At 41.0% G+C, this 26,876-nt stretch overlaps 1 protein-coding gene across 4 annotated transcripts in view; it reads left to right on the forward strand.

Moving 5' to 3' along the window:
• RTN4 (reticulon 4) overlaps positions 1–26,876 on the forward strand; it is a 48,318-nt gene that overhangs the window by 18,294 nt on the left and 3,148 nt on the right. The window contains exons 1-5 of one of the 4 annotated variants that reach the window (XM_076335203.1): positions 13,522–13,556; positions 13,671–13,912; positions 17,336–17,543; positions 20,432–20,570; positions 26,364–26,433. In XM_076335203.1, the coding sequence (XP_076191318.1) occupies positions 13,537–13,556; positions 13,671–13,912; positions 17,336–17,543; positions 20,432–20,570; positions 26,364–26,433 (679 nt within the window). In that variant the 5' untranslated portion in view covers positions 13,522–13,536. Of the gene's footprint in view, positions 1–121; positions 2,576–9,497; positions 9,696–13,521; positions 13,557–13,670; positions 13,913–17,335; positions 17,544–20,431; positions 20,571–26,363; positions 26,434–26,876 lie in introns of those variants that run through there. The other 3 variants (XM_076335201.1, XM_076335204.1, XM_076335202.1) reach the window with 3 other exon arrangements.

Genomic DNA, 26,876 nt, shown 5'->3' on the forward strand with positions numbered 1-26,876 from the left:
TTTATGATAGAACTTGGAAGAACCTCTTAATAACTAACATCATGTGAACCTGTCATGAAAGTTTGCATTGACTTTAAGAGCACTTGCATTCTCTAACTTTCCTTTCTGTCCACGGTCACAGAAAAAGTTATGGACTTGCAGGAGCAGCCAGGTAGCACTAAGTCGCTTGGTCAAGAGGATTTTACTGCAGTCCCGCTTGATACTGCTCCTTCTCTTCCCTCCTTCTCTCCTATCTCAGCTGATCCCTTTAAAGAGCACGCAGCCTTTGACACACTCTCAGATGGATTACCTGCAGGAGGCATTTACAAAGAAAATGCAAGTGAGGTTTGTAAAGAAACTATGGAAAATGCAAGAAATCCATTTCTTGCAGAGGGAAATGAAAAAGACGTTTCGGAGATGAAATACTCGGAACCCCCATTTGCTAAAGCAGAAGCAGCCATTTTATCTCAAGCTAAAGAAGAAACACAGCTAGAGGGCCCTAAAGAATTGCCTAATCTGGAGAAAATGCCTGCACAGCAGCTGAAAATGTCTCCAGAAACTCCTCAAGATTTGTTTGAGAAAAACGAGGAAGATCTCTTTTATAACAAAGATGAATACAGAGGTGGTGATCATGATGAAAAAGGGGCATTGAAAGAAGACCCTCTTAGGAGGGAGGAATATGCAGACTTCAAACCATTCGAGCCAATATGGGAAGTAAAAGGTGCTAGTCACGGACTGAGCAGCGTGAGAGAGGATGTTGGAAGTAAGATAGATGCCAAACCAGAAAGCAGTTTAGATGAGAAATATGGTGTAGATAAGCTGAATGTGCAGAAGGATTATGAAAGAGAGAGTGAAGGCAGCGCTGAAGATCGCTCTTTCCCAAGTACCCCAGAAGCTGTAAAAGAACCTTTGCAGACTTACATCACTTGTACTAAATTTGAATCCTCTATAAGTCCTGATGGTAACAAAGTCAAATCTCTTTCTCCACTAGAGGAAGGCACTTCAGAGAATAGAACCGATGACGAGAAAAAAATTGCAGAAATGAAAGCTCAGACGAGCACAGAACAAGGTGATTTTAGCACTCAAGCAGTTGGCAAGCAGGAAGGCCAGGAAGCTGACTATGCTAAAACAGAGAGTAAATCAACAGTACCATCTGACACTGCAGCAAATATGCCTGAAGGTCTTACTCCTGATCTAGTACAAGAAGCATATGAAAGCGAAATGCATGATGCAGCATGTACAAAACTTGCTTATGAAACAAAGATTGATTTAGTTCAAACCTCTGAGTCAGTACAAGAGACTCTGAAACCTGTGACACAACTCTGTCCCTCATTTGAAGGGTCGGAAGCTGCTCCATCACCAATATTGCCAGATATTGTTATGGAAGCCCCACTGAGTACTGGGACTGCTGGTGCAGAAGCATCTGCCGTGCAGCTTGAAGCTTCCCCATTAGAAACATTTATTCCTACTGCTAATTATGAGAATGTAAAAGAAGAGACTGAAAAACCTCCCTTATACCAAGAGGCAGTGAATGTACCACTGACACAGGCCCAAGAAGCAAAAGAGGCGTTAGCATTTAAAAAACCTGATCATGATCATGAGAGTAGCCCCAGTCCTGAAGATATAGAGACTCCATATATATCTATTGCATGTGACTTAATTAAGGAAACTAAGGTCTCTGGTGAATCTGCTTCTCCATCCTTTACAGATTATTCAAAGACACCGATACCAGAATGCATTTCTTGGGATGTGCCTGAACACAAGGAAGTTGTTGAAAAACTGTCTCCACAGTTTGGAAAATCTGACTTGTTTAGTAGCCAGGTGATACCTGACTTTACTGAGAAAGTGAGCGAAGATCCCTCTCTCATCTTAAAAAGTAAATCAACTGAGAATATTGTAACTGATGAACATGAGGAGCGACTAGTGGGTTCAGTAGCTGCCACGGGCAAGCCTTATCTGGAGTCTTTCCAACCCGAACTGGACTCTTCCAAAATTGTTGCCACTCTGCCGTCTGAGCCAACACCTACAAAAATAGCCAAGGCAGAGAAGATTCCTCTTCAGATGGAAGAGCTGAATGCTATCGCTTATTCAGCTGATGTATCTGTTGCTACAGAACCAAAACCAGCAGACAACAAAGCGCTCTCACCCATGGAGTCTTCCCCAGTCCCAGTGGAAGAAGACTTTGTGATGTTAGCTCATCCTAAAACTGCTCCTGAGTTTGTGGCAGAAGCCACTGACAGAGAAATAATGCACAAAGATGACAGTGGAGAGATTGCTAAGGTGATCCAAGGTGAGAAGAGGCAGTTGCCTTGCCCAGAGCTACCCTGTGATCTGTCTATAAAGAATGTAGAAGTAAAAGCTGAGGAAGATACTACTGCCTTGAAAAAGTCCTTGGAGGCTGTGGACAGAGAAGTGCCTGAAGTATCCATGATATCTTTACCGGCCACAGATACCTCACCTTTATCTGCTGAAAAAGAAATAGTCAGTGTAGTAAAACCAGAAGCTTTTGAGAAGGAAGCTGAGCGAGAAGCTGCTTCTGTTAAAGAAAAGGAAAAACCTACTGCTGTATTTTCAGCAAAGCTGAATAAATCTTCAGGTAATCTGTGTATGCTGTCTTGCAGTTCACTAATCTGCATAATTCTTTAGCTAAACTTAAGCATGTCATGACTTAATCTTTTTAAGTCACTTTCTGTAAACTTCTCTATGTAGGCCAAGGATAACAGAAAATGTTAGTGCCTGCACTTTTACCTTTTTCATATTCTGATTGCTTTAGTACTTTTTTTTTCTATTTATCAGGGATGGACTCACTGTCTCCAGTTTTCTCCTTCAGTTCTCCTGCTGGTGATCTGTTGATACAGAAATAAGTCGCTACTCACTGCAAGCTCTTCTGTGGTTGTCTACAGGCTGGGCATTAGGTGGCCTTCCAAACTTGCTCTTAATATGTGATAGGAAGACAAGGATGGTGTTTCAGTCTGTTGTGTGTACATGATTTGAAGAGGCATTTCTTTCTTTTCATACACGGTCCAGACATCAGACTTTGAAACGTAGGAAAATACCCTTGCTGCTACTGTATGTGTCTGGAATCTGGAAAAGAACCTGCGCATCTCCACTCATGTGACTTGCAGCTTGCGTTAGATCAAGGCCAGGGGTTTAAAATAAATAGCGCACATGAGGGAGCTTAGTATTCAGGTTACTAGGAAAGTGGCCATTAAGAAGTTGAGTATCCTGCAAACATTAAAATTGGTTTATACACAGCACAGATACTAATTTCCATTTTTCTTTTCAGGTGGGGCTTGCACTTCAGTGTAGTTAATTTTTCTTCTAGTAATGTGTAGTTTAAGTAGCACAAAGTTGAAGGAAGGGTAAGACCATTGTTGTGTTGCGTTCTGTTTTCTAAACTGAATGCCTCGTGGAGTCCCAGCTCTTTTAGACTAGAGGAGTACTTTGCTTTTTCATACCACAGCACTCTGCTGCTACTGAAGTCTTGCACCAGAAGCATTCCTGCTAAAAACAGCTACTGCAGAAAGCACAATGACTTCATTCTAAACAGAAAACCAAATGTTAGTTTGACTCAGCAGTAGTATATTTGTGCAGTAGCTGCAGTCTACAGTTCATAAAATACTACATTCCTAATGTATGTCTTCTGCATCAAATGTATTTTTGGAAGGGAATAATAGATGTATGTGGAGGGGAACGTCAGGGTGTTAGTGCAATTGAAATAGGGTTTGGAAAATAAGGTAGAAGACGTAGTTTTTATGTTTAACTTGGCATGATAGTTGCCATTCCTCCTGTTCCACCTCTTCTATACATAAGGTAGGCAGAAAGGAGAGAGTTTTCCATTTCCCTTGTGATGAAATTTCAGTGATACCTGCACTGTTAAAACACTGTTTGTGTTCGGTGAAGACTTCGCTCCTTGCGCTCAGGCTTCCAGCATATAGTACTGTCTAGAGAACAGCTGCTGTGTATCTTATACTTCATGTCAAAGAGTTAATTGTTTAGACATCAGACTGCTTTAAAAAAACCTGAACATTACACTTACTATACTAGCTGCTTTGTTAGTTTTTTTAACAGGAAGCCTTTTCAGAGTGGTCTTTAATCATTGCATGGATGTAGCAGACTGGGGGTGGCAAATCGCTGCCTTGGGAAGACAGACTCTTAACTTTGGGTCTGACAAGGACACAGCTGCTGCTCTGCTGTCTATGGGAAACTGCCGGAGAAGCTGCACATAAAACCATTGGCCATAGCAGGGGAGGAGAGAGTTGAACAGTGTCTTCGTTCTCCCATCTAGGGGCACAGTGCTGGGACAGGGCACGCATCTGTCCAGCATTGGTGTTAGTTGAGGGGCAGGAGGCGGGCCAGGGCGCTGGGCTGGGTGTGTGGGAAACTGGGGAACTGTCTACAGCCTTTCTGTCAGTGTTGTGCTCACTCTGTAAATCAGTTGCAATTTTACTTTTTGACATGCTGCGTTGTTTGGGAAGAAAATACATTTTTTTGCTTTACTTTGGAGGAGCACTTTCTTAAAGCTAAATAGATGAGAATACTAACTCAAAAATGTTGTCCTTTTTTTTTTTTCCCCCTAGTTCCCCCCCCCATCTGTGCTGTTTACTGTTTTGCTCACTTCTGCTGTATTATAGAATACAGAACTGGACTTCCGAGACCTGCCCGAAGAGTATAATGACAAGCCATGAACAAAATCGGTTGTCTGCTTTTAATACCACACTACTTAAGCACAATTTCAAAGTAGCGTCAAAGAACTAACACATACACTTGTCTTCCATACCCTCAGAAATGAGGGATAATTCATCACGAGGCCAAGAAGTGGATCTGTGCATGTGTTTAGCTTTCTAAGTCTACCTTTATTGTGTGGGGTTTTTTTCTGTCTTCCTATCAGTGGAACTGAAATAGATTTTACTGTGCCTCAAGACATCTGGAAATCAGTTGGCATGATTGTATGACTGATGCTTGTTAAAACATTAATCTCAACTGCTTTACTGGTGCACTTAAATTAAGGTTCTTGAACGCTTACTTAACAGTGCTGTTTTTTGAAAGCTAGCCTAAATGCCAACATATCTATGTGTACCTGAAAGTGTAACTTCCAACAGTCCCAGTGGACTGCAGGGAGCTAACAGAAACTCTAAAAGGGTTGAGGATTTTTTTTTTAAACTCCACCACTCCAATAAAGCAAATGTAAAGCTTTGAACAGCCTCGTGGGTAGAACGGGGTTTGTTTAATGCTGTCTGGCAGACCCTTGGGTAACCTGTTTTGTTTTGTAATGATATCAGACCACAGGGACCTTGTACTTCATAGCTGCACAGATGTGAAAAACAAACAAAACAAAAAAAATCCCAAACCAAAACAAATTCAGAACTGTAGTTAACTGTAAAGAAACCCCTCTCCTTGTAAGGAGCTCCTATTTATAACAATTTCAACAGCAAATACCCCCCTGCAACACCAGCAATTCCTACTGACTTGGATAAAGTGATCCTTTTTTTTTGTTTGTTTTCTTCCATTTCTCAGTACATGCTCTATTTGGCTTCCTAGCAGATAATCCTGCTGCTTCACTCTCACACTCACCAGCCTTCAAAACACATATTTCTGATCTCCATAAAAACACTGTGTATTAAGTAGTGACTTCAGAGTGGATGTTTCCTGATGGTTCAGGTCCTGCTGACCTGTGCCACAGCCAGTGCAGCTCCAGCATCTGCCTGGGCTTGCGCGGCCCAGGTGCGTGCACATCATGCGGTGGGGGGGACGACCAGGGGAAGTCATGTTTTGGGGTGTGCTCATAAAAAAGGGCTTTGATGCCATCTAGTGTTCATAAATGAACCATAACACCAGCACACTGTGCCTTTCAGAGGACTGCATCCCAGGTTTTGAGGAAATCTGAACTCTAGGAATTGGTTTAATATTCTTAGAGTTAAAAACTAAATAGACGTAGTATGTATCTTAGCCCTTCTGCTGTACAGACTTTCTTCACTGATAACCCCTTATTCGCTTTTGGGTAGAGATTGTTAATGCTCCCAAATAGGCTAGAAAACCATGCTTTCCATAAACCTTTTTTTGATCGGTGGGGTGTGGAGGATTTTATATTATTGAACTACAAAATCAAAGTATATTGTAGAACCCCCCAAAATCTAAACCTCTGACCGTGACAGAAAGTTGTGTACCAAAATGTAACCACATTGGCAGTTTAAATCTCTCAGTATATTCATGTCGAGCATTACAATAATAATTGAAAATGGTGCTGAGGTCCTTACTGTCAAGGCAGTTTCACAGGACGCCCTTGTTTCATGGTGTTTTTGAACATCAGGCTCTGTAGACATTCATTTCAGATTAAATCTTACAGGTTTACAGATCTCTTGTTTTCGTATATGCTCCAGGGCACTCTGTTATTGAATTACAGAATTGCAGCTAATCACTAATATCTTGCATTTCCCAGACTTTCTTGAGGGGGCAAATTCAAAGGTGAAGTCCAAGTGGGAAATGTGCTTTGAGAGGGTGGCTGAGTGGTAGTAATGATGAAGCTTTCCTTTTTACTCCCGAATCACGGGGGCAGAAATAAAATACTTCCTGTGATTCTGTAACAGCAAACCAGGTCATTACAGTTATGTGAAGCTTAAAAGAAGTTAGAAATGCCGCCTCACACCAGTGCTGTACCCATTTGGTTTGTTTCTGTTAATTTCTGTGTTTGTAGTTAGTTAAATAGAGCCATTCAGCAGATGGAAAGTGTTTGGTTTGGTTTGTTGTTTCTCACTGGGGGGAAAAAATACCTTGGAATGCCTCTGGAGTTTCTTTCAGGAGCAGATTATTTGTAAAATATAATTTATTTCAACCTAAAATCTCAATTTAATCAGATTGTATTCTTAGATTCTTTGATTGTTCAGGTCTTCTTTTATGCTACCAGGTAAATAATAATAAATGCAGACCCACGTTCCAGGGTGGAGAATTTGCAGAGGAGTGGGAGGAATGAGGAAAAAAAACCCTGAACGACCTTGAGTGAAATTTTTCTGAAGGAAAGACCTAGACCTGCTGTGTTTCATTAGAGCTCTCATGTCACCCCCGTTGAGAGGCAAAGGCTTGTATAGCTAAGGCCGCTAACAGAGCAAGGCCTTTGGGAAGTTACTTGCAGAGTGGCAGAATTATGGAGAAAATGGAGCGTTTGCGGTAAGTTATCAGCTTTCCCAGAAGCACAGATAGGTGGCCAGCATTGAGTGAGGCTTTGGGCAAGAGCAGAATTGGGTAGTCATCCAAAATGCTGTCCTGTGGGAAGTCAGGAACGCTCATCAGTACAAAAATGCTGTTGTCAGTCCATCTGCTCAGGGAGATTTAACGACTGTGTAGCGAGTAAAGTACTCACCCTGCAAGCATGCAGCCCCTCTGAACGTCGGTGCGTTCAGTAGAAGAACATGTTTAGAATCGATTGTGTCTGTTTTAGTTGTCTGGGTGACTTGATAATACCATCTTGAAAGTAGCCTGTTAGTTGGATGGTTTTTGTTTAAACATTGGTGTAGAAACAGGTATGCAATTTCCCTAATGAAACAATAAAGCTTAGGCAGAAGTTTGTTGACAGTGCTGGTACTCAGTTTATACGTAGAATAGGGTAACATGGGTGTATCTTGCCTGAAATAAGAGATGGGAGTACAGAGGGATGCAGACTTCATTTTAGGTATCGTTTGCGTGGAGTGGTAAGTGTGAACATTGAGTATGCAAAGAGGAGGATCTTGAGGGCAGGGAGGAACAGTGTGGAGGGAGTTAGTGGCTCACTGGAGATGGGAGGATAGGGACTGGTAACGCAGCCGTTCTCACGGCTGGGCTGCGTGTTTGTCCATATTCTGGCTGCTGCCGATTTGCTGTAGCTGCGTGTGTGGCTACAACAAAAATGTCTGTTTAGGAATGTATTGCATAAATGTACTATTTTAAGTATGTAATATAAAGAATATGAAGAAGAAATGAGGAGGCTTTAATTGTGTATCTCCAGAAATTTGAGAATTAGTGGGAAGAACTTCCTGAAAACATCAAGTTTTTGACTAATTTAGCGACAATGCAATTATCCAAACAAATGAGGGGGGAGAATTACAGATTTTGGTGGCTTCCAGTTGGTCTTAAGAGTTTCAGCTCAAGGACAGAGGCCAATTTTCAGACATGTTTTGTACTTTTTTTGTATAGTGCAACTTTTCAAATTTTCTTGCACTATGGTCTTTGAATACGTACTTCCCACTTCTCTCCTATAGTACGCGTTTTGATTTACCTGGTGAAATTGTGAATGAAATGCATGTATACTTTGTATAAGTACTTTGTATAAGTAAAAACTACAAGTAACTGGTCTTGCTGTCAAAGGAGGCCTTAAATTTATGTAGCAATTGAAGCAATAAACAGGGCTTTCAGGTAACTTTGTGGTAATCTTTCTCGATGTAACATTGTCTGTTTTAATGAAAAGTAACACTCTCTAAGGACTGAATCAGAATCTCCATCCCAGCCAGTCTAGTATTTTTGTGGAAATGTGCAAATGTCCTTTTCTGGTTCTTTAGAAAATGGTGTATCAAATTTTTAAGAGGTTTTGGAGCAATGCAGGGAAGGTTTTTATTGTCAGCCCCAGATATTAAGAGACTCCGAAGTAGAAAAGTAGTCGTATTTTTTTCAGCAGGGGTGGAACACAGAATGACAACATCATTCTCACAGCTCTTCTCTTTCAGATTTGAGTTTCTAGTTCATGCTCATCTCACGTCTGTACAATACTTCCTCTATGTTATTTTCTGTATGTTAGTAGTGTAAACTTTCAGGTGCTTGTTTTTATTTAAATGGAGGGAGCATGTAATTGTCAGGTCTGCAGCTGACAACATAGGATGCTGATGTAAACTAAAAAAGGGAAGGTGTTTGGTTGTAGGAATTAGGTAGAGGGCGAGAGAACTGTTCTTCTCAAACCTCCGTTAAGATGAATAAATATGTCTGAGCAGTTCATAAGGACTAAAGACACCAGCAAAAAGACTTCTTGTGATCTTCAGGAGCCTCTTGCTTTTGTTACAGGCACAGAAAGGGTCCTACTCCGTTTTCCTTCGACCTTTTTTTTGAAGGGAGAGGGGTGTTACAAAGATGTCTCTGTTAGTTTTCTAGACAGTCAGACATTTGTTTGAAAAAATGAGGGGAAGGCGTATATCTAGGAGATTTATAAACGTGTTTTAACCATTGTTTGAAAAGCAATCTGTTTAAAGCCTGTCTGGTGACTACTTTTAGCTCCACGCCGTTGTGAAAAGCCGCTTAGGGTGGTTCAGCTTTTGTTAGCCTGCCCTGAGCCTTGCTGCACTGGCGTTTCCAATGCACCGGCGCTGCTCTGCAGGGAGAAGCTGGCTCTCTTCGTGCCGGTGATTTCTTTCTCTGCCTTGCGTCTTTTCGGTTCTGCTGGCAAGCAGTAGGAAGCAAATGGCTGCACCAGTCGGGGATTGCATTTTAGTCTTGGTGGCGGAGCGTTAGCAGCCTGGTTACAGCTCGCACTGCGTCAGTCGTGCTCCACACCCCGCGCTGTCAGCTGACCGGCCTCCTGCAGCACCAGTGCAGCAGCAGACTGCAGACGCTGCTGGGGAAGCCCATGTTTCTCATCCTGGGCTGTAGATTTCTTCTCTTGCAGCTGTCCTCTTGGTATGCATAATTGATAATCACAGCTGGAGGGTAGATCGTTTGTGGAGAGATGGACAGTCAGCCGAGCAGTTGGAAGGATAAGGGTATTTGTTCTTTCACCTTTTTTTCCTTTTTTTTTTTTTTTTTTTTAAAGCTAAAGATGCTGCGGGTTGTTTTTAGGAAATGGTGTTTGTAGCATGTATTTGATTGTGAAATGTATCTGAAGATGTAAGATCTGCTTGTACTGTATGCAAAATTGTAAAAGCTGTAGGTTAAAATGGGTAAATATGAGCAATGCAGAAGAATAAATTATTTATGTAGGTGAAATAGCTTGTGTGACATGGCAGATCTTTTTCAGTCCTACAGAGCATTTTAAAGAACAGCTTGCTTTGGTATGCACTGCACAAATACTGGCATAGTCTGAATTTAGTTGATGTTCCTTTGAAATTCCTAGATTATTAATAATTTAACAATACGAACCATTAACTCGAAAGAATGTAGTGTCTGCAGTTCATGTAGTTTAATAATTTTATGAGGAGAAATCTCATGCAGACTACGGCAGGGTAGTGGTTGTTTTCTGTTTGGCATAGTGTGTTTGGAGTCTACCCTTAATCCCATTTGCTTTGGATTTTTCATAATTCTGTTGGATTCTAGGTAAAACTGTGTCTGATTTTTCAGAATTTACAGCCATAATACCAAATTGCTTTAGGTAAATAAGTAGCTAACCTTAAATTAGTGTGGTTCTGACCTTTGTTCCTGTAACCACCAATGGGAGATCACCAGTGTAAATCTCTGTGGATCATTATATTAGTGCTTGGTGTGTAAGAGTTGAAGCCTTATTTGAATATGTAATCTGCAAACTTTATCAACAAGACAAGCTCCGAAAAAATTTTAATCATCTCTGGATACTTAAATATCTTCTTAAAGGGCCCTATCATGGTTGGTACTTGTACTTAATGAAGTTTTCCTCTTTTTTTAATAACTATTGTTCAAAATCTATGTGTTTTCCCACTTGGACAAAATTGCCAGCTGTCTAGAATCCACAGAATGCTCTATCCAGAACCTAAATGTGTAGCAAAAAACCCTGCAGGGGAAAAAACTTTGCCCCTGCAAAACAAGTTTCTAAAAGTTCTAATCTTTCATTAAGGTGCTGTCAAATATTAGGAAAAAATACTCCGCAGTGTTTAGTAATATGTTCTTGATGTGTAACTAGTTTAAATGTTCAGCACTCCATACGAAATTCTTGGGGTTGGGGAAAAAAAAAAGGAAAAAAAAAAAGGAAAAAAAAAAGAAAAAAAAAAGGAAAAAAAAAAAGAAAAAAAGAAAAAAAGGAAAAAAGAAAAAAAAAGGGGTGAGGTCAGAAGGTTTTTGTAAAAATTGAAAGACAAGTTACCTTTGGTTATTCAGGCCCAATTTTCAGGTTTTCTTTTACAACCTGATGAGTAGGGTTGGTGGTGGTCTGTCCGTCACTGCAACTGAAAGCAGACATTTCTGAGCCTAGAATTTGAGGCCTTGAGAATAATGGAGTCTTTCTGGGTTTAGAATTAATGAATTGCCAATCATGAGCACGCCTGTATGGCACACTTGGGGGACATACACTGACTAGTGCAAGCCATGCTGTTACAGCTGCACGGAGGCCAGTAATGTGGGGTCTGTGCACTTGGCTTCTTTGCAAAATGTAGACCTGGCTAGCGTGTAATGGAACTGGCCTCAAATGAACAAAGCAAACCTGAACCCATCCTACGTGCATATTTTGTGCTGGTATAACTGTTTCAAGCAGGGTTTTAAATTCCTCTCCCCCCCCCCCCCTTCTTTGTTTTTATGTAGTGGCATCCCCTTAGGTGGAGGAAGCTGGTTTAGTGCCTATTTCTCCCTCCAAGGAAGTCCCTACTGCCTTGAGGTTTAATTATAATTTAACTTGTAGAGATAGAGTCTAAAAGAACACGGAAGCAGAGCAAGAAGAAGGTTTTCTGGGGAAGCAGAAGAGTCTGGTTCCTCTCCTTTTGCAACTGTTCTTGAAGCCTGGTTTGGTGTGGTTTCTGATAGCATTTGTTTATAACAAGATGAAGATGCCTTGTTTCGTGTGTTCTTCCTTCATTAGGTCAGGCTCCAGTGGCATAGAAAATGATGGGTAAAGTTCAGGGACTGATGACACTATTCATTTTGCCCCAAAATAAATATAGAAGCAAATATTGCAACATGCTTCTTTCCATGCTAAAAAATAACCTTAAAAAAATATAACGATCAACTCTAAAACCAGAGAAGAGCCAGACGTATGGTTCATAGTTAGACTTTTCAACTAAAGCACTACTTTCTAATTAATATAATCCTAAACTTAGTTTTGGTCTGCGTGTTTCTTGTGCTACAGTCATAGTAGTTGAGGAGCCAGCATAGTGAAAGTGGTGTAACCTGTGCTATTGATTAATACCTGCGGTATTGATCATCTAGATAGGCAAGATGAAATAGGTTTACCCTGGGGATGGCATGACTTTTATTTTTAGCGCTTTTAAAGACAGGCTGCCGTGGAGTAATTGACACTGAAGAGTCTTAACATTTATTTATTTAACTTTTAATTATTCAATGAATTGTCAGGTTTTAATGGCTGAATGATGCTAATGGTAGGATGAACACCACAGCTATACTCCCAGGCTATCCCAGGATTATTTTTTCTTTTTATTAACGTGCTGAAAATCTACCTGAATTCTGGTTCAGATTAGTTAAATGGTGGAAAAGGTTGCATAGGCTTGTGCAGCCCTTGAGCTTTTTAAATTTTTATCGTGAGTAATCGGGGCTTTGGAATGGTTTTCCCAGTTTGTACATTGTGCACACATGCATGGGTATATGATTAGGTAGAAATGAAAGAAAAATACTGCTTTGGCTCATTAATAATTGTTAGATAGTATTTGCATTTTTTGGGGACAACCTGGTAGTGTCGGACTTCGGTTTCATTCTAGCATGTACTTTGTAAAATCTGTATCACTTTTTCTTGCTCGGGACTGTGGGGCAGATGTGCCAAGTCTGAAACGCATGTGATGCAGACTTGTTTTCTGACCTTCGGGGTCCAGTTAGACAAGCCTGTCAGTCCCACTGGACGTGCCACTCCTTTGTAATGTCTGTCCCTAGGACAGGGAAGGCTCTGTTGGTTGAAGTCAGCTCCACGTGCTTGGCACCGCATGCAGTCATGCTATAACCACCCCGTTTTACCAGCCTGGGATTGTTTTGTTGTTACTGACTTGCAACAAGGCAGTCAAGGACCAAACTGGCTTCCAGCACATCTGGTCAGGGTAAAAGGAGGCTTGAATTCTGTGGCCCGGTCTGTAACTGCTTCTGTTTGGGATGTCAACCATGATTTTCAATGGTCATTCTGATGTAGGAGACCTTGAAAATGTCAGACCCCAGTCTACTAATGGTCTTGGTGCTTGGCAGACTTTGACCGCTTGATAGGTTGGTGGCTCCTCCTTGGAGTTGGTCTATCTCCAGCTAGGGCTGCCCCAGACCGGGCTCGACCAGGCTTTGAAAGTGAAACTGCAGGGTCAGATCTTGACTGCTCGATACTCTGCACAAAAGATCAGTGGAAGCCCTGAAGATCACTGTCGTGTAAATATGAAGTTTATTTAGCGTAACTGGAAAATGCCTCTCTAAACAGAAATTAACAGCTTTTTGCTTGTTTGTGGTCGTGTCCTGGTTTTTGCTGGTCTAGAATTAATTTTCTTCATAGCAGCCTGTTTGGTGCTGTGGTGACAGTTGTCGCCGTGCGCTTCAGATGCATTTGAAAGCTGCCCATTCTCAATACTTCTGTTAAATTTCTGTGTTAGTACAATGCTGGCTGTTCTTAAATTGATCGAGAAAAGGCTCTTAATTGTGCTTCTACACTATTTTTACTATTACTCGAAGAATATAAAGAATTTCTGCTTACCTTTCAGATTACAGAAAGGTTCCAGTGTAATGGCTGCTGTTCATACAGGGTTTGTAAATCGCACACTTGTTTGCGTTTTTTTTAACCTTTCTTCTCCTTTTAGACAAACAGCCTTTCTTTGGCGCTGAAACCCGTTTTTTGTTTGTTTCTGAACACTGGATAGAGAGTGGTTGTTCATTGTGAGCGGGAATCTCTTCGCTCCGCAGCTGCATTCTGAGGACTTAGGGCAGAGGCAGCCATTGGCGGGGGCCGGCCAGATTTCGCGCTGGCTGGCAGCGAGGCGGCAGGCAGTTGCGTCTCTCTGCCGACCTCCGAATGCCCTAGCAGGAAGTGAAAAGGCTCCGGGTAGTCAGCTGTGCAAGACCTGGGTGCATGCGGGCACACTCAAGATGGATGCCAAAATGGGTTAGTCCCTTTTTCTTGGTTTTCTTTAATAGATGTGAATTAAACTCGCTTGTAGATCTCCAGGCTTTTAATTTCTCTTTCTGGAAGGAGAAGGAAAAAAAAAAAAAAAAAAAAAAGGGTTACTTGGTTCAGTTTTATTTAAAAAGAGGATTATCAGGTTAAATATATTAAACCACTTGCTTTTGTCATCAAAAAACAACACGAATTGTTCAGTTTTAAGTTAAATGTCCATGAAAGAAAGAAAAGCCTTCCAAAAAAAAATAAAAATACAGTGATAAACCTATCACGGCACTTGCTTTAAAAGCAAAATGTAATTGGATGAGTTCTGCATGTAAGGCACGGATGCTAGCAGTACTATTTTTAGACGTGTCAAGTGACAGTTCATGCTTACCAAATGTAGGCAGCTGTTCTTGCTTTAGAATAGGCCTGGAATACTTGCATTAAATGCATGATTATAGTTCATATTGTATAAAATAAAGCTTAAAACGGTTTCCATGAGGAAAGATACTGCTTGGCAGGGCTGTTCCTGAGAATTGGTTGGTGTTTTCGTTTTCCTGGTTTTTTTTTTTTTTAATCTGCTGTGAGTATCTTGTGTATAAGTTAAAGCCAGAAAGCTGCTTCTAGTAATGCTTTTAATCTTTTACTTTAGAAAGAAATACAAATACCTGTTTCTGATCAGTTGGAGAGTATAAATCAATTTCATCCTGTACTACTGAAAATTACAGATCAGTTTTGCAGTGACTTACAACACTGACTTTCCCTTTGAGGAATTTACAATGAAACAAGATACGTAAGTCGTTAAGCTGAGGCTGATACGGTAGTTCTCCAAATGGAGTGGAGGCAGAGCGAGGAAAAATGCTTCATGTGCATCTTAACTCTGGTCTGGGAGGTCCTAGCTTGGGGATTTTTCTTACTGATTTCCGAGAACAAAAGACTTGAAGATGGGTCGCTAGAGGCCATGTGGCATTTGTGGTATGCTTTAATTCCAGCAATTTACCTTTGTTTCTCGTGTTTTGGAAATTGTCATACAGATGAATTGCTGTCCTTGCATTCCTTATAACTGGGTTTGAGTATCTCATTTACAGAACTAACGCTGTCTGCAAATGGAGAGGAGTAGGGCTCATACTTAGTGTGTCACATGATATGGGAGCAGCGCTCAAATTTGAATGTATGGATGCTCAAATTGCAGCATTTAAAAATAAATATAGTTTCAGTATTTGAAACAAATACTCAGAAAGAAATGAGTTTTTTCAAAGATTTCTTGCATGACTTAGGAGCACAAAATCCACCAACATTTTTTGGCAAGACTGGTTTTGAAAATCTCACCCAGGTGTTATGGATACTTGCAGCTCAATTTAGGTTTACAGTTTACGATGATTTTTAGGTCAAGCTCACAATTTCATTTGTAAGCTCCTTTTACATGCTAAACTCGCTTAACGTAAGGTGTAGAGACACTAATAAACACGTTTGTGATTAGAAGCAATGCCAAAGAAACCAAAGAAAATGTTGTTAAATTTAGGGATTATAGCACATACAAAAGGAATTCTACGATGACTTGATTTTTTTGTTTGTTTGATTTTTACAAGGTTGGGCTGCAGTTTGACGAGGACTTTGCATTGGTGCTGTTCTGAGAGCAGGAGTGTCACCTCCTTGGGTTGGCTGCTCTATCTCTCACCCCATATGTTTGTGGAGTCACATGGTGAACCACATCCAGAATCTGATCTGGCTGGCTGCTTAGTTTTTATTTTATTTTTCTGGTGCAGTAGTTGTCAGCAGCATACAGAAAACCAGGCTGGTTCTGTGTGTGGCCATGCAGAGGAAAGGAGTGGGATTGCGTGGTGGTGGAGGGGTGAGGCTGTTTATTTCCACAGCAGTTTTGGTTTATGACAAATTTAAGGTGTTCATGCCACTGTAACCTGATTCTGTCTGTACAGCTTCAGGAAATTTCTGCTGAAACGTGAATTAAATATTTGGATAAAATATTTTGCATTATGAAAATGGCGGCTTTAAGTTTCTGACCAGGGTTCTCATCTTTCCAGCACCTGCTGCTCAGTACCGTTTCCCTACAGAAATAATTAGGAAAGGACTTCAGCTTCTGAAACACTGGGAAATTGCATCGTAGCCCCAGTGGCGTTTTTGTGTTGTACCTACAAGGGGATTTTGCAGACTTTGGCCTACAGAGGCTACTAAGTATTTCATGTTGGTGCATTACCACATTTTCATCCTGTAAGAAATGATAGTCAAATTTTATTTTTTAATTTTCTTTTATAGTAATTCAGAGTAAGAATCTGTTCTGAATTGTGACATGCTATTTTACAATTAACTTCGGTGATGGTTAGGATGAGATAGGATTGCTAAGCTTGTGTTGTAATAGTTTTTCTATAATTTGAGTTCTGTATCTACAAATTCTTATGTTATTGCTATTAACAAGCAGTTTTGATGCAGAAGAGGAATTTGTTCTTGTGAGAATCTAATCAGCTGTGGAAGTAGAAATCATGAAGAATGAGTTTTATTGTGTATCTCACGATGAAGTATAAAACTAGACTAGATGCCCCTGCCCAGTTCTGTACTCGGCAATGGAGAATGATGTTTGTAGATTTCGTGAGTTCAGTAAGGTAATCAACTGGCTGCGACTGCACCTCAAAACAAATCTGCAATGGATGTACTAGGCCATTACCTATGACTTGTCCAAGGGTGTAGTTTACTCTAAACAGTGATGCTAAAAATGGCATAATATTGTGTTCTCTTATGAGGGTCACTTAAGGAAAAAATAAACTTGGCTTACAAATGAAGTATTTTGCATTGTTGCACAGCAGAGTTAGCCTCGATTGACATTTCAGTGAGATTTCCCTCTTGATGACTCAGTCTGTCACCCATAATCAACATTATAAACTCCCATGGGAATGTCTTCAGTCAAAAGGAAACAAAATGAACTGTTGATGAGTCTTGAGCAGTGCCTTTGCCTCTACCAGATTTGCAAAGGTATAACGGTTGAGAGATCTGTTAGTGTCTTGTCATTTGTTCTAACAGGGAATCCGAATCAATCTCTTTAGTGAGTGACCTCCACAAAATCCACAAAAAAAAAAAAAGAAATGAAGCACAAACTGCTGTGGTTCTGGTGCAGAATACAGCACGGTAGTTGAAGAGATTAATTCTGACATTGCTTAAGGGCAGAATTGTTCTTAAATTTTAGCAATTACATTTGAGGTAATCCTAATAACAATAATCCCAATAATGGGAAGTCCAATGCAAAATCAGTGCTAAAATAACCTATTTCTAGTTGTAATTTCAGCTCTGGTCATATGGTGAGATAGCGAGTTCCATTCTTGATGACTCTCAGCAGTCAAATGAATCACGTTTTACTGTTTTTGTATGGATGCAAAAGGTATCTTGTTCTAATTTCTTACCTTTTTTAAATTTTAGTTGTTGACCTCCTTTACTGGCGAGACATTAAGAAGACAGGAGTGGTGTTTGGTGCCAGCTTGTTCCTGCTGCTTTCATTAACAGTGTTCAGCATCGTGAGCGTGACAGCTTACATTGCCTTGGCCCTGCTTTCTGTGACGATCAGCTTTAGGATATACAAGGGAGTTATCCAGGCAATCCAAAAGTCTGATGAAGGCCACCCGTTTAGGTGAGATTTTTCTTTCAATTAAGAAAAAGTGTGTTGTTTTAAGGAATGGTGGTATTGGTGCTGTTAGAAGCAGTAGATGACATATGCCATAATATATTGCGTAATAATGTAAATAATATCTGTACTGAAAAATCTGTTACCCAGCCTATGATTACTCTTATTTCAGTTTTTCTCAGTAGGCATACACAGCGGTAAAGAAAATGAATTGATCACTTGGTACAGGGGATTTCCCTGGGAATGCTAGAGTATCTTAAGTTACATTAAAAAAAAAAAAAAATCTATATACTTCAATCTAATGGAGTAATACGTGCATTTTAGAATGTTATAGTCTTCAGAATGTGAACCAGTGGCAGATGATGTACAAAATTTAAAGAATACCCAGGAGATGCAGCACTTTCAATGCAATATATTTAGAAAAAATCAGAATAAACGTAGCAGAGGATGCTTTTATCTTTTTGGAATTTTTTTTTTTAAGAATACTCTTAAAATTTATGTTTTAGTATGTAGCAGCATAGCTGTGTTCTCCACATGCAAGGCTGTCTTGTCATCAGCAGAATCCAGGTTCATTGCAGCCTGCCCAGATCAGAAATCCGGAAACTTGGTCTCTGAATTCTAAGGCTTGAGGAGTTGAATCATAGGAGTAATTGAGGTCCTCGAAGAGGACCTCCGAGCTCTTTGCTTTAAGTGATGAGCTAAGTCCTTGGGGCATACCATGTGTGTGCACTTCCCTGCAGCGTGGGAATAGGGTATCCAGGGTATTCATCCTTTCCCGTGTAGAGTACAGTGGTGCCCATTATCGCAGAGCTGCATCTTAAGAGAAATAAAAACTTATTAATGTGTTAGAGTAACACTTATTAATGTGTTACTAAGAGTGCATGTTTACTGTTTCCATACCAGCCCTATCCCACACTGCTCAGACTTGCTTCTCTCCTTCATTAATCAATGAAGTGGTTCAATCTCAGTTTCCCTTGCACCTTTGAGAAACTCCTGTGTGCCCTCCTATTTACAGCTCTCTTACTAATTTTGCGGTATTTCCAGTTATTCTTGTTCTCTTCCTCTCATCTTCAGTAAGGCAAAGTAAAATGTTTTCTTGGGTTTACCTCCATTCCTCCCTGACTATGTGTAGTGGCTCATTTACCCAGCGGAAGCCAATCTATGCCTAAACGAGCTGTGGGACAAAACTCTGGGAAAAAAAGGAGTATTTGCTTTCAAGCTTAGATCTGATATAAAAAAAATACATCTGAACAATTGGCAGCAACATTCAGTATAGCAGTATGAAATATGTATCTTTTGTAAACTTAGTTTTTTTGTTTGGTTTTTTTTTTAACCATCAAGGCCTTGTATGGCCATCCTTACTCGCCCTCATTAGGGTGAGTAATTCCCAGCTGAAATCCTGTTTGCTCTGTCTACCCAGTAGTGCTTTTCAGTATCCAAACAGCATTTCCAAGTTCACCAGTTCAGTTCTTTCTTAGCAAGAACAAGCAAAGCTTGTTCTACCTGTGCTTCTTCTGCAGTTTATTTCTAAAAATACTGGTATTTGTAAGAAGCTTCCAGACATTCTTGTCCAAAATACCTGGTTGCTTACTTTTTATCTGTATAGCTTCAACTACAAGAAGGATATTTTTACTTGAATTTAGTTTGGCAGTGAAGAGCCTATCCATGAGATCACTTTAATTTTTGATTCAGGTACTGAATATCTTGCTGATGAGTTGAGAAGGGTGTGCAGATTCAAGCCAAGTGTGGATAGCAGAATGTAGCCTTGAAATGGCCGCCCTCTGTAGTTATTGTTTTAAGTATTTTAATTTGTTTTGGACTTGCCACAAGGCCACGTTTAGCTTTGCCTTAAATGACATACACTGGGGCCTCCACTGTGCATTTTTTATTTTTTAAAAAATCAAAAAAAACCACCCCAAAGCAGAATCCCCCTTTAAATGAAAGAAGAAGTTTAACAACTGTAGTAACTGTAAAATGGGTGCCTTGTTACAGATGTGCTGCATTGCTCCCTCTCCCTCCAACATGCAAATTAGATAAATAAGTTATTCTTTCTTTAAAGAGTCTAAATTGCCATAGCCACTGCAACTACAGATAAAAGTCACAGTGTAGTGAAAAGAACACTTAACCAGATAGGAGCTTATATCTTTCTGTTCAAAGAACTGCTGTCACTAACTGTAAGAAATTTTTTTAGCAAATGATGAAAAACGTGCTCATTTTACCACGCCTTAGTGTGTTTGTTACAGCTTAATGGTAATTTCAGAAGTGCCTTCCAGAGGTATGAATGGATATGTTGCTTTTGTAGGATTTTTTCTGTTTGAGAAATGTAGGAATCTTGTAGAATATTAGGCCGCCTAATACAATAGCAAAAACAGAGAATGACACCCACCCCACCCCCCCGACTGTCTCTCTCGCATTTTTTTAAATACACCTTGCCCTTATTAGTGTAGTAGATTACAGCATATGCTGAGGAGTAGGAAGAGACTTCATGGACCAAGCAGCATATGCGTCAGTGGTGCTGGACGCTGTTTTGGCCACTCGCTAGCCTTGTCTGTTCACACACGTATGTTAGCCAGCGCACCTTTTTTGCCTAGTCCAGGTAAGACTGTGTGTGTGACTTAGTCACTGCACTAGCACAACATAGCAGTAAGCAAGAAACATTTTTTTCTTTTCCTCTAAGAGGTTGTGGGGTTTTTTTATTTTAAGGTTCACTTTTACCTTCTAAGAATAACTTAGGTTAGTTCTGTTCTACCCTTTTAGCATTCCTCATATGGTGAGGTTTTTCTCTTTATAACATAAAAAGAATGTATGTTGATACTGTATATATAACATACAACGTGTTGATACTGTTGGCAGCACTCTTGCAGTAAAGTTTCATAAGCTCTTCTTTCTTGCAGGGCTTACTTGGAGTCTGATGTAGCTGTGTCTGAAGAGCTCATTCAGAAATACAGTAATGTTGTGCTCGGTCACGTTAATGGCACAGTCAAAGAGCTGAGACGTCTCTTCCTAGTCGATGACTTAGTTGATTCTCTGAAGGTAAGTTTACTTCAGCTGTAGATAGAGCAGCCTTGTGTAAACAGATTCCTTGCTGACCTAGCTTAGCAAAGCCCACTAGGCCTTATAAACATGAATGAACAATGGCATCTTTGGCTCCGTATAAGTAAATACTGAGTTTTAGTTTGCTTGTTGGGAGTACTAAGCCTTTTTGTTTTTCAAGAAGTACAGCTTTCTGTTAGCCACACTGAGTTGAATATGAAGTGCTGCATGCAGTAATAGAGTAGGTAACTTCCTGTACTTTTTTCTGACAGTATAATAAAAATGAGTGGAAAACTGAAATAAGCTCTGGCTGCACGCAGTTCAGCTGTTACACCTCCTTGCTGGTGCTTAACAGCAAAAATCTTTTGAGAAAACAAGACATTGGGCATTCAGAATTTGTCGCTAACATATATCTCTCCCTCTTGAAAAATCTATGTTTTGGGCTAGACTGGCACAGTCTGGTTTTGTTTTGTTTTTCGGTTTGTTTTCTGTATTAGAAGAGTGGGGACTGAGTGATTCTCCACTGAGGAGTGGGGACTGAGTGATGCCCTTGTTTTACTAGGAAGGTGGACACCCGTTTCAGTCCCTGGATTTGGGTGTGAATAGCTGCTTCTTTTAGTGATGCAAATTACTGAAATGGGTTTTGCAAGTTGCTCTACCTCAAGTGTGCAATACTGCCTAACAGGTACCTTGACTATGCCCAAGTAGTATGTAATGGGATTTATTGAAGGTGGCAGAGCAAAACTGACAGTGAAGAATAATAATTTAAAAAAAAAAAAAAAATTGGCTGAAAACCCTTCAGTTTTGTTCTGTGAGAATTATATTCTCTCCTTTCAAGCTAATCGCCTTTCGTCATTTTTCAAACAATTGTTTCCTTTACTGAGTGCAATGTGTTGTCCATTTCTTTTTCAGTTTGCTTAATCTTCTTGAAAGAAAGTTGCATTTATCCTCCAGTAAATCCCTTACTTAGTGCTTTGTAAAGTCCTTTGAGTTGTTGTGGGGTTGGGGGAAGGGGTTTTTAGTGAAACTTGGGACAAAAATAGGAAGGCTGTAGAAGTCTGTTATCTTTGTGGAATAGAAATTGGAGGCAGATCTCAGGATCTTGCCCAGAGTTGCTAGATCCTGTTTCTCATTATGCTTCAACTTCAACACAGAGTTTGTGCTGGAAAAGTTGTGCCTGATGCTGTGCAAGTCTCCTGCAGTAAGAGTCCTTTCCCTCTGGAGAAAGGAAAGATGATAAGGCTGTCGGGTTGTTACCTGGGGTCTGCTGCTCGTGATGAAGATTCATTTTCTCAGAAGGGAAAGAGGAGATGGGATATTAGCCCAGGGTTTTGTGTAATAATCTTCCTGCTCCTAAAGGGTTGTGCAGTAAAAGTATTTTTATGAGGTGGCTGCACGTTCTTATTTTCTGGTCATCTTTCTGGACATGATGGATACTGCTGCAATCGTTTTATGGCAAAATGGCTGAAATAAGACCGTTACTGTCTGTGCCTTGCCAGTGTTTCCACACAGGGATTGCATTTTGATGGCTAAATCCTCTCACCACTGCCCATCGGTCTGGTCTGTAAGAAGCTGTGTCTTGCCTTCATGCTTAAGTGACCAAGTAATTAGGATTCATCTCTGCAGCATCTCAAGGCCACAGCCTTGACTAAAAGAATTATTGTTACAGGGCTAGAATTGCATTTTGAGAACTTAAACTTGGGGTACCAGGGAGGAAAGGAACATATTCTTTGTTTATTGTGTTTTTTAAGGGCATTGAGTTTCAATGTTCAAAGAAAAGTTATTTTGTTTAAGTTGTGTTTGGATCTGATTAAACAACATCACAGAGAAACTTGCAGTCACAAGGGCACTTGTATTTCTTTAAAAATTAAGCCCATTGTGGTATGTTCCTTCATCTGAGTTAGAAGAATTTCCACACCATTGGTTTAGAGATCACAATCCCTTGCAGTAAAGGAAAAGGAAGCAGTGAACAGCCAACTGCTGTTTCAGTTAACACTGTTTTAAAAACTAGGCCTTTCAGAGGAATTATGTTAGAAGTAGAACTAATTCCAGTCAGAATGTCTTCAAGGCACTCTAATCACTTTTAAAATACCATGGTACTATAGGAAAGACATGTTTATTCAGCTGAACTAATTCATTTCCCCTCTTGCCTTCTGACATGTAAAACGTTTTATGTAAGTTAATTAGTCTAATTTATGGTAGTTGGGAACAACCCTTATATGAAACCAGTGAACGTCAGGATGGTTCACAAGCACAAGTTACTGATTTTGAAGAGTTTGTGCTTGAGGAGAACATTAAGATGCTGGGGGTTTATGTAATATAATGGCCCTGGTTTAAAAAAAAAATAAAAATATCTTGGCTCCTGTAGTTTAAACATCTTCACTGTAGGAAACAGCATGTTTGTGTATAATTAAAGTTACTGAGCTTTAATGTAGAAAATGTCTGCAGGTCAGTTTATTGTATGTAATAGTTCTGGCTGTAAAATCTGTCTTGTTAAGATTTTTTTCTTTTTTATTAAACAATGCTTCAGTCATGGAAGTCTTAAAATGGACTCTAAATATTTATGCAGCACAAGGAGAAGTTCCTCACAGCTCTTGAGGAGCAATTCCAGAGGAGCCTTTGCCAGATAGTCCCAGGAGAAACTGCACTTTGTCCTGATAAACGGCGATCTAGGGCGTCACCCCCAGCTGCGCAATGGTAGCCGTTCTGACACTGGGGCACAGTTGCTTTCAATTTGTCATTGCTCAACTGATGTTTTGAGAAACAGAGCTCTTCGCTGTGTTTGAACTATTTTATAGTAAAGAAACCGATACATGGACGCTTCTGGATTTGCCATTAAATTGCAGTATGCTTTGGGTACTGGGGAGTCATTAATCATTGGAATGAGGTAGGCAAAAACTTGATTCAGTCCATCAGCTATACTGTTTTTTTTTACTGGTTGACGTATCATTGTAACGTTCAGGCTGAGCTGGGGCCCTGTGCTTTCCTTCTGTCCTGTCCTGAGTGTGTGGGAAGAGCAGAGAAGATCTTTGTAGGTCAATCCTGGGTTGCCTTCTGCTTTTTTTTTCCGTCTTAGAGCTTTAAGTGTTTAGACGTGTTTCAGGTAAGCCTTTTTGCATTTGTAAGGTTCTCTGAGTTTGTCTCATTTCTAAGGAAAAAAAAAAAAATAGAGACCAATACGAAATAGAGACTGATACGTAAATGTGGGATTGAGATCAACACCACTTAATCCCAGGAGTGTTGTTTTCACTGTCAGACGGGTGTGAAGAGAGAAGGTGTTGTGGAAGGGGGGTTCTGAGGTGTTTGCTGAACTTCATTTGCTTTGGTAGCCCCAGCTTTCAAAGTAGCTGTCCCTTACTGACGCGGCAGAGAGGAGGGGGTGGTCTTGCTGGCCTCAGTGGTTCCCTCTCCCGCCCACTATGGATAAGTGAAGTGGATTGAAAACTGCACGCGCAACACAGTTCGTCGTTAGACCCTGATGCTGCTCTGGTCAGACTTCAGGAGAAGCAAAGCCTGTGTCAGTCAAAGGTTAACTCCTGGATTTTGATCTTTCTTGGGCCATAAATTCAATGCTTACTAAATAGGATTGGATAGTTCTGATAATTGTTGGGCTTTGGGATTGATTCATATCTGTTACCCCTCTGCTTACATAAACTCACAGTTTCTGACTTGGTCATAGTCTTCAGCAACATTACTGAATGTTTACCTGACCAGGGTGGTGCTCAGCCTTGGTAAGCGTGTTCATGCAGAGGAGATCTTGGATAGCTGTCAAGATGCTCTGCTGTGTGTGCTTGAAGCTGGCATATTTAGTTCACTGAATGCACAGCCTGCAGGAGAATCGTTCTGAACGATCACAGATGTGGGGGCTTTTTGCTGCAGTAAAAGTTGTCGACTTTCCTCCCGTCGCTGGGGAGGGGGACGTGCTGCATGTACAGACTTGCTCTGAAAGGAAAGTATTTGTTCCGTTAAAATGTCTTGTGCAAAGAGGCAGGCAGGCAGCTCTCACCCTGGCATTGCGGAGAGCAGAACTGGGCCAAGGTTTGAATGAATCATGAGGGAGTTTAGGGAAATCTACTTTATTTTTCTTGATAAACCTGCCAAAATCCTTCAGTGGGAATGCAGTTGATGGTAACATTGCAGCCTTGTCTGAGGGTTAACTTTGTGCCTCGAGTGCTGCTTGTGTTGCATGTAGAAAACTGACAGATAAAGAACTGCATCATTTGCAATTAATCCTACTGAATTTTGAATGGGATCAACTTTGAATGGAGCTCTTGAAGTAAACTTCATTTCAGTACAGAGGTCGTGCAATTAAACTCATATTGATTGTCATGCCCTTATTGTTGGCAGTTGATTTTTGTTTGGTTTGGCTATTTTGCATCTTACGATAAGCTAAAAATGGACATTTGGATACGTAACTTCTGAGTAACTCAGCTGCAGGTTAGGTCCTTGCCCACACCCACAGTCCTTCAACATGCATTTTTTTATTTCCAGTGCTTTGTACCCATCTTCTCCTTGCGTGTATCTCCTGCGCTTGTTAACTGTCCCCAGACCTTGTCTCCCTGATGCCAGCAGCAGCCTCCACGCCATGGCTGGCTGGCTGTTCGGTGCTTTGCAGTGTCTTGCACTGGAAATAACCAGACTTGCTTAGTTGATTTCAGGGCTGGGGTTTCGTCTGTGTGCTCTGCACAATGCAAAGCATAATTCAGCGCTTAGCAAGAAACAAGCACCGGTAAATCCACTATGACATCCAGATCCTGGCTTCTGCTCAGTTCCTTATGGGCTGTGCAACACTAGAAGAAACTGGCTGATTTTCCTTGGGGAGGAATCCTACACAGAAATAGAGCTGGCAGCCTTCGGCCCCCTCCCACCCCGGTATAGGTCAGAGGTGTGCTTGGGACACTCTCCACCTGGCAGAAAGCTGAGGGGCTTGAACTTCTGCAGATCTTTGTGTAAAGCTAGTGAAGCGGAGCGGAGCCGGTACTCGACGGGAGCTGTACAAGTGCAGTCAGCAGGGTGGCGGTGGGGGAGGAACAGGGTCTGGGTACGAGTTAGGGGCTGGGATAGGAAGCCAGAAATTATGGCAGTGTGAGGGTTTAGGTGTCTGCCAACAGAGGGATGTCTTTGCTTCTGAATTTGTCTCTGACCTAGAGCCAGCTTCCATTTTATGGCACTGTTGACTTCTCTCTTTCCTGAATTTTTTAGTATCCAAAGCTCCTATGTTTTTTTTTAAGGGGAAAAAAGTCAATTAAGCCAACCTTGCCATGTTACCTTCCCGACGTGTTTTTGCCCCGATGTGACAGAAGTCTAGTCAACGGTTTATTGAGACCTTTGCTGAGCCAAAGCGTGATTATGATAGTTTGGTGCCGTCGTTGGCGCTGCAGCCCCGGAGTGGATGGGCTTGTATGTTGGCTGCTGGGCTACCACACAAACAAATGACCTCCTACGTGGGAGGCGGGAACTGTGTTTGCCCATCGTTACGAAACCCGGGATTGGAGGTGTTGTATAAATGCAGAGGGCACTGAGCAGCCACCGAGTACTAACAGCTTGTGGTCACTGCTGACTTGGGCTGAATTCAGCCTGGTGACCTAGACGCAAGAAGCCACATATCCTATTACTGAACCCTTCAGCCATCTTGTCACTCATCTATAATTACATGAGACGTACAAGGGTGAAGTGGAGTTTGGGGCGTTTTAGTTTCGTGTGTGTGTTGAGAGAAGTTCTCTCACTGCTCTAACTAGTACGTTCTGGTAAGACGGACTGTGGGCTGACATGCTTTTTTTTTTTCCTTTTTAGTTTGCAGTGTTGATGTGGGTATTCACTTATGTTGGTGCCTTGTTTAATGGTCTGACATTACTGATTCTGGGTAAGTGTTTTAAATTGTGTTAAATACCTGGCATACAAAATAACCCTGGAAAAGCACTGAAGTCTGCTCGGTACTGAGGCTATTCCTGTGTTATTGAGAGTGCAGCAGTGTGTTATAGCTGTGTGTCCTTTTCTAGGACGTTGATAACACTGCAGGATGGATCAGTTTGAATTGCGGTGTTGAATTCCTTGAGAGCGCTGATTTTCCAGACATTGTATCATTTAAAAGCATGTTCTGTTGTGCTTGTCCCTGTCAGGGTTAGCCTTACTTGAATATCATCGCTGTATTGTGACTTTGGAGGAGGTACAAAATTGGCTCTGGCCGTGTCCCACTGCAGATAGTTTTGTATCCCAGAGCAGGCTGGCTTCAGGTGTCGGAAACCGACTGACGTTGGCAGAAGCCCTAAGCATCCTTTTTGAAGAATTTGCATAACCCACAGTGAG

This window comes from Aptenodytes patagonicus, chromosome 3, assembly GCF_965638725.1.
Source record: "Aptenodytes patagonicus chromosome 3, bAptPat1.pri.cur, whole genome shotgun sequence".
NCBI classification, from domain to species: Eukaryota; Metazoa; Chordata; class Aves; order Sphenisciformes; family Spheniscidae; genus Aptenodytes; species Aptenodytes patagonicus.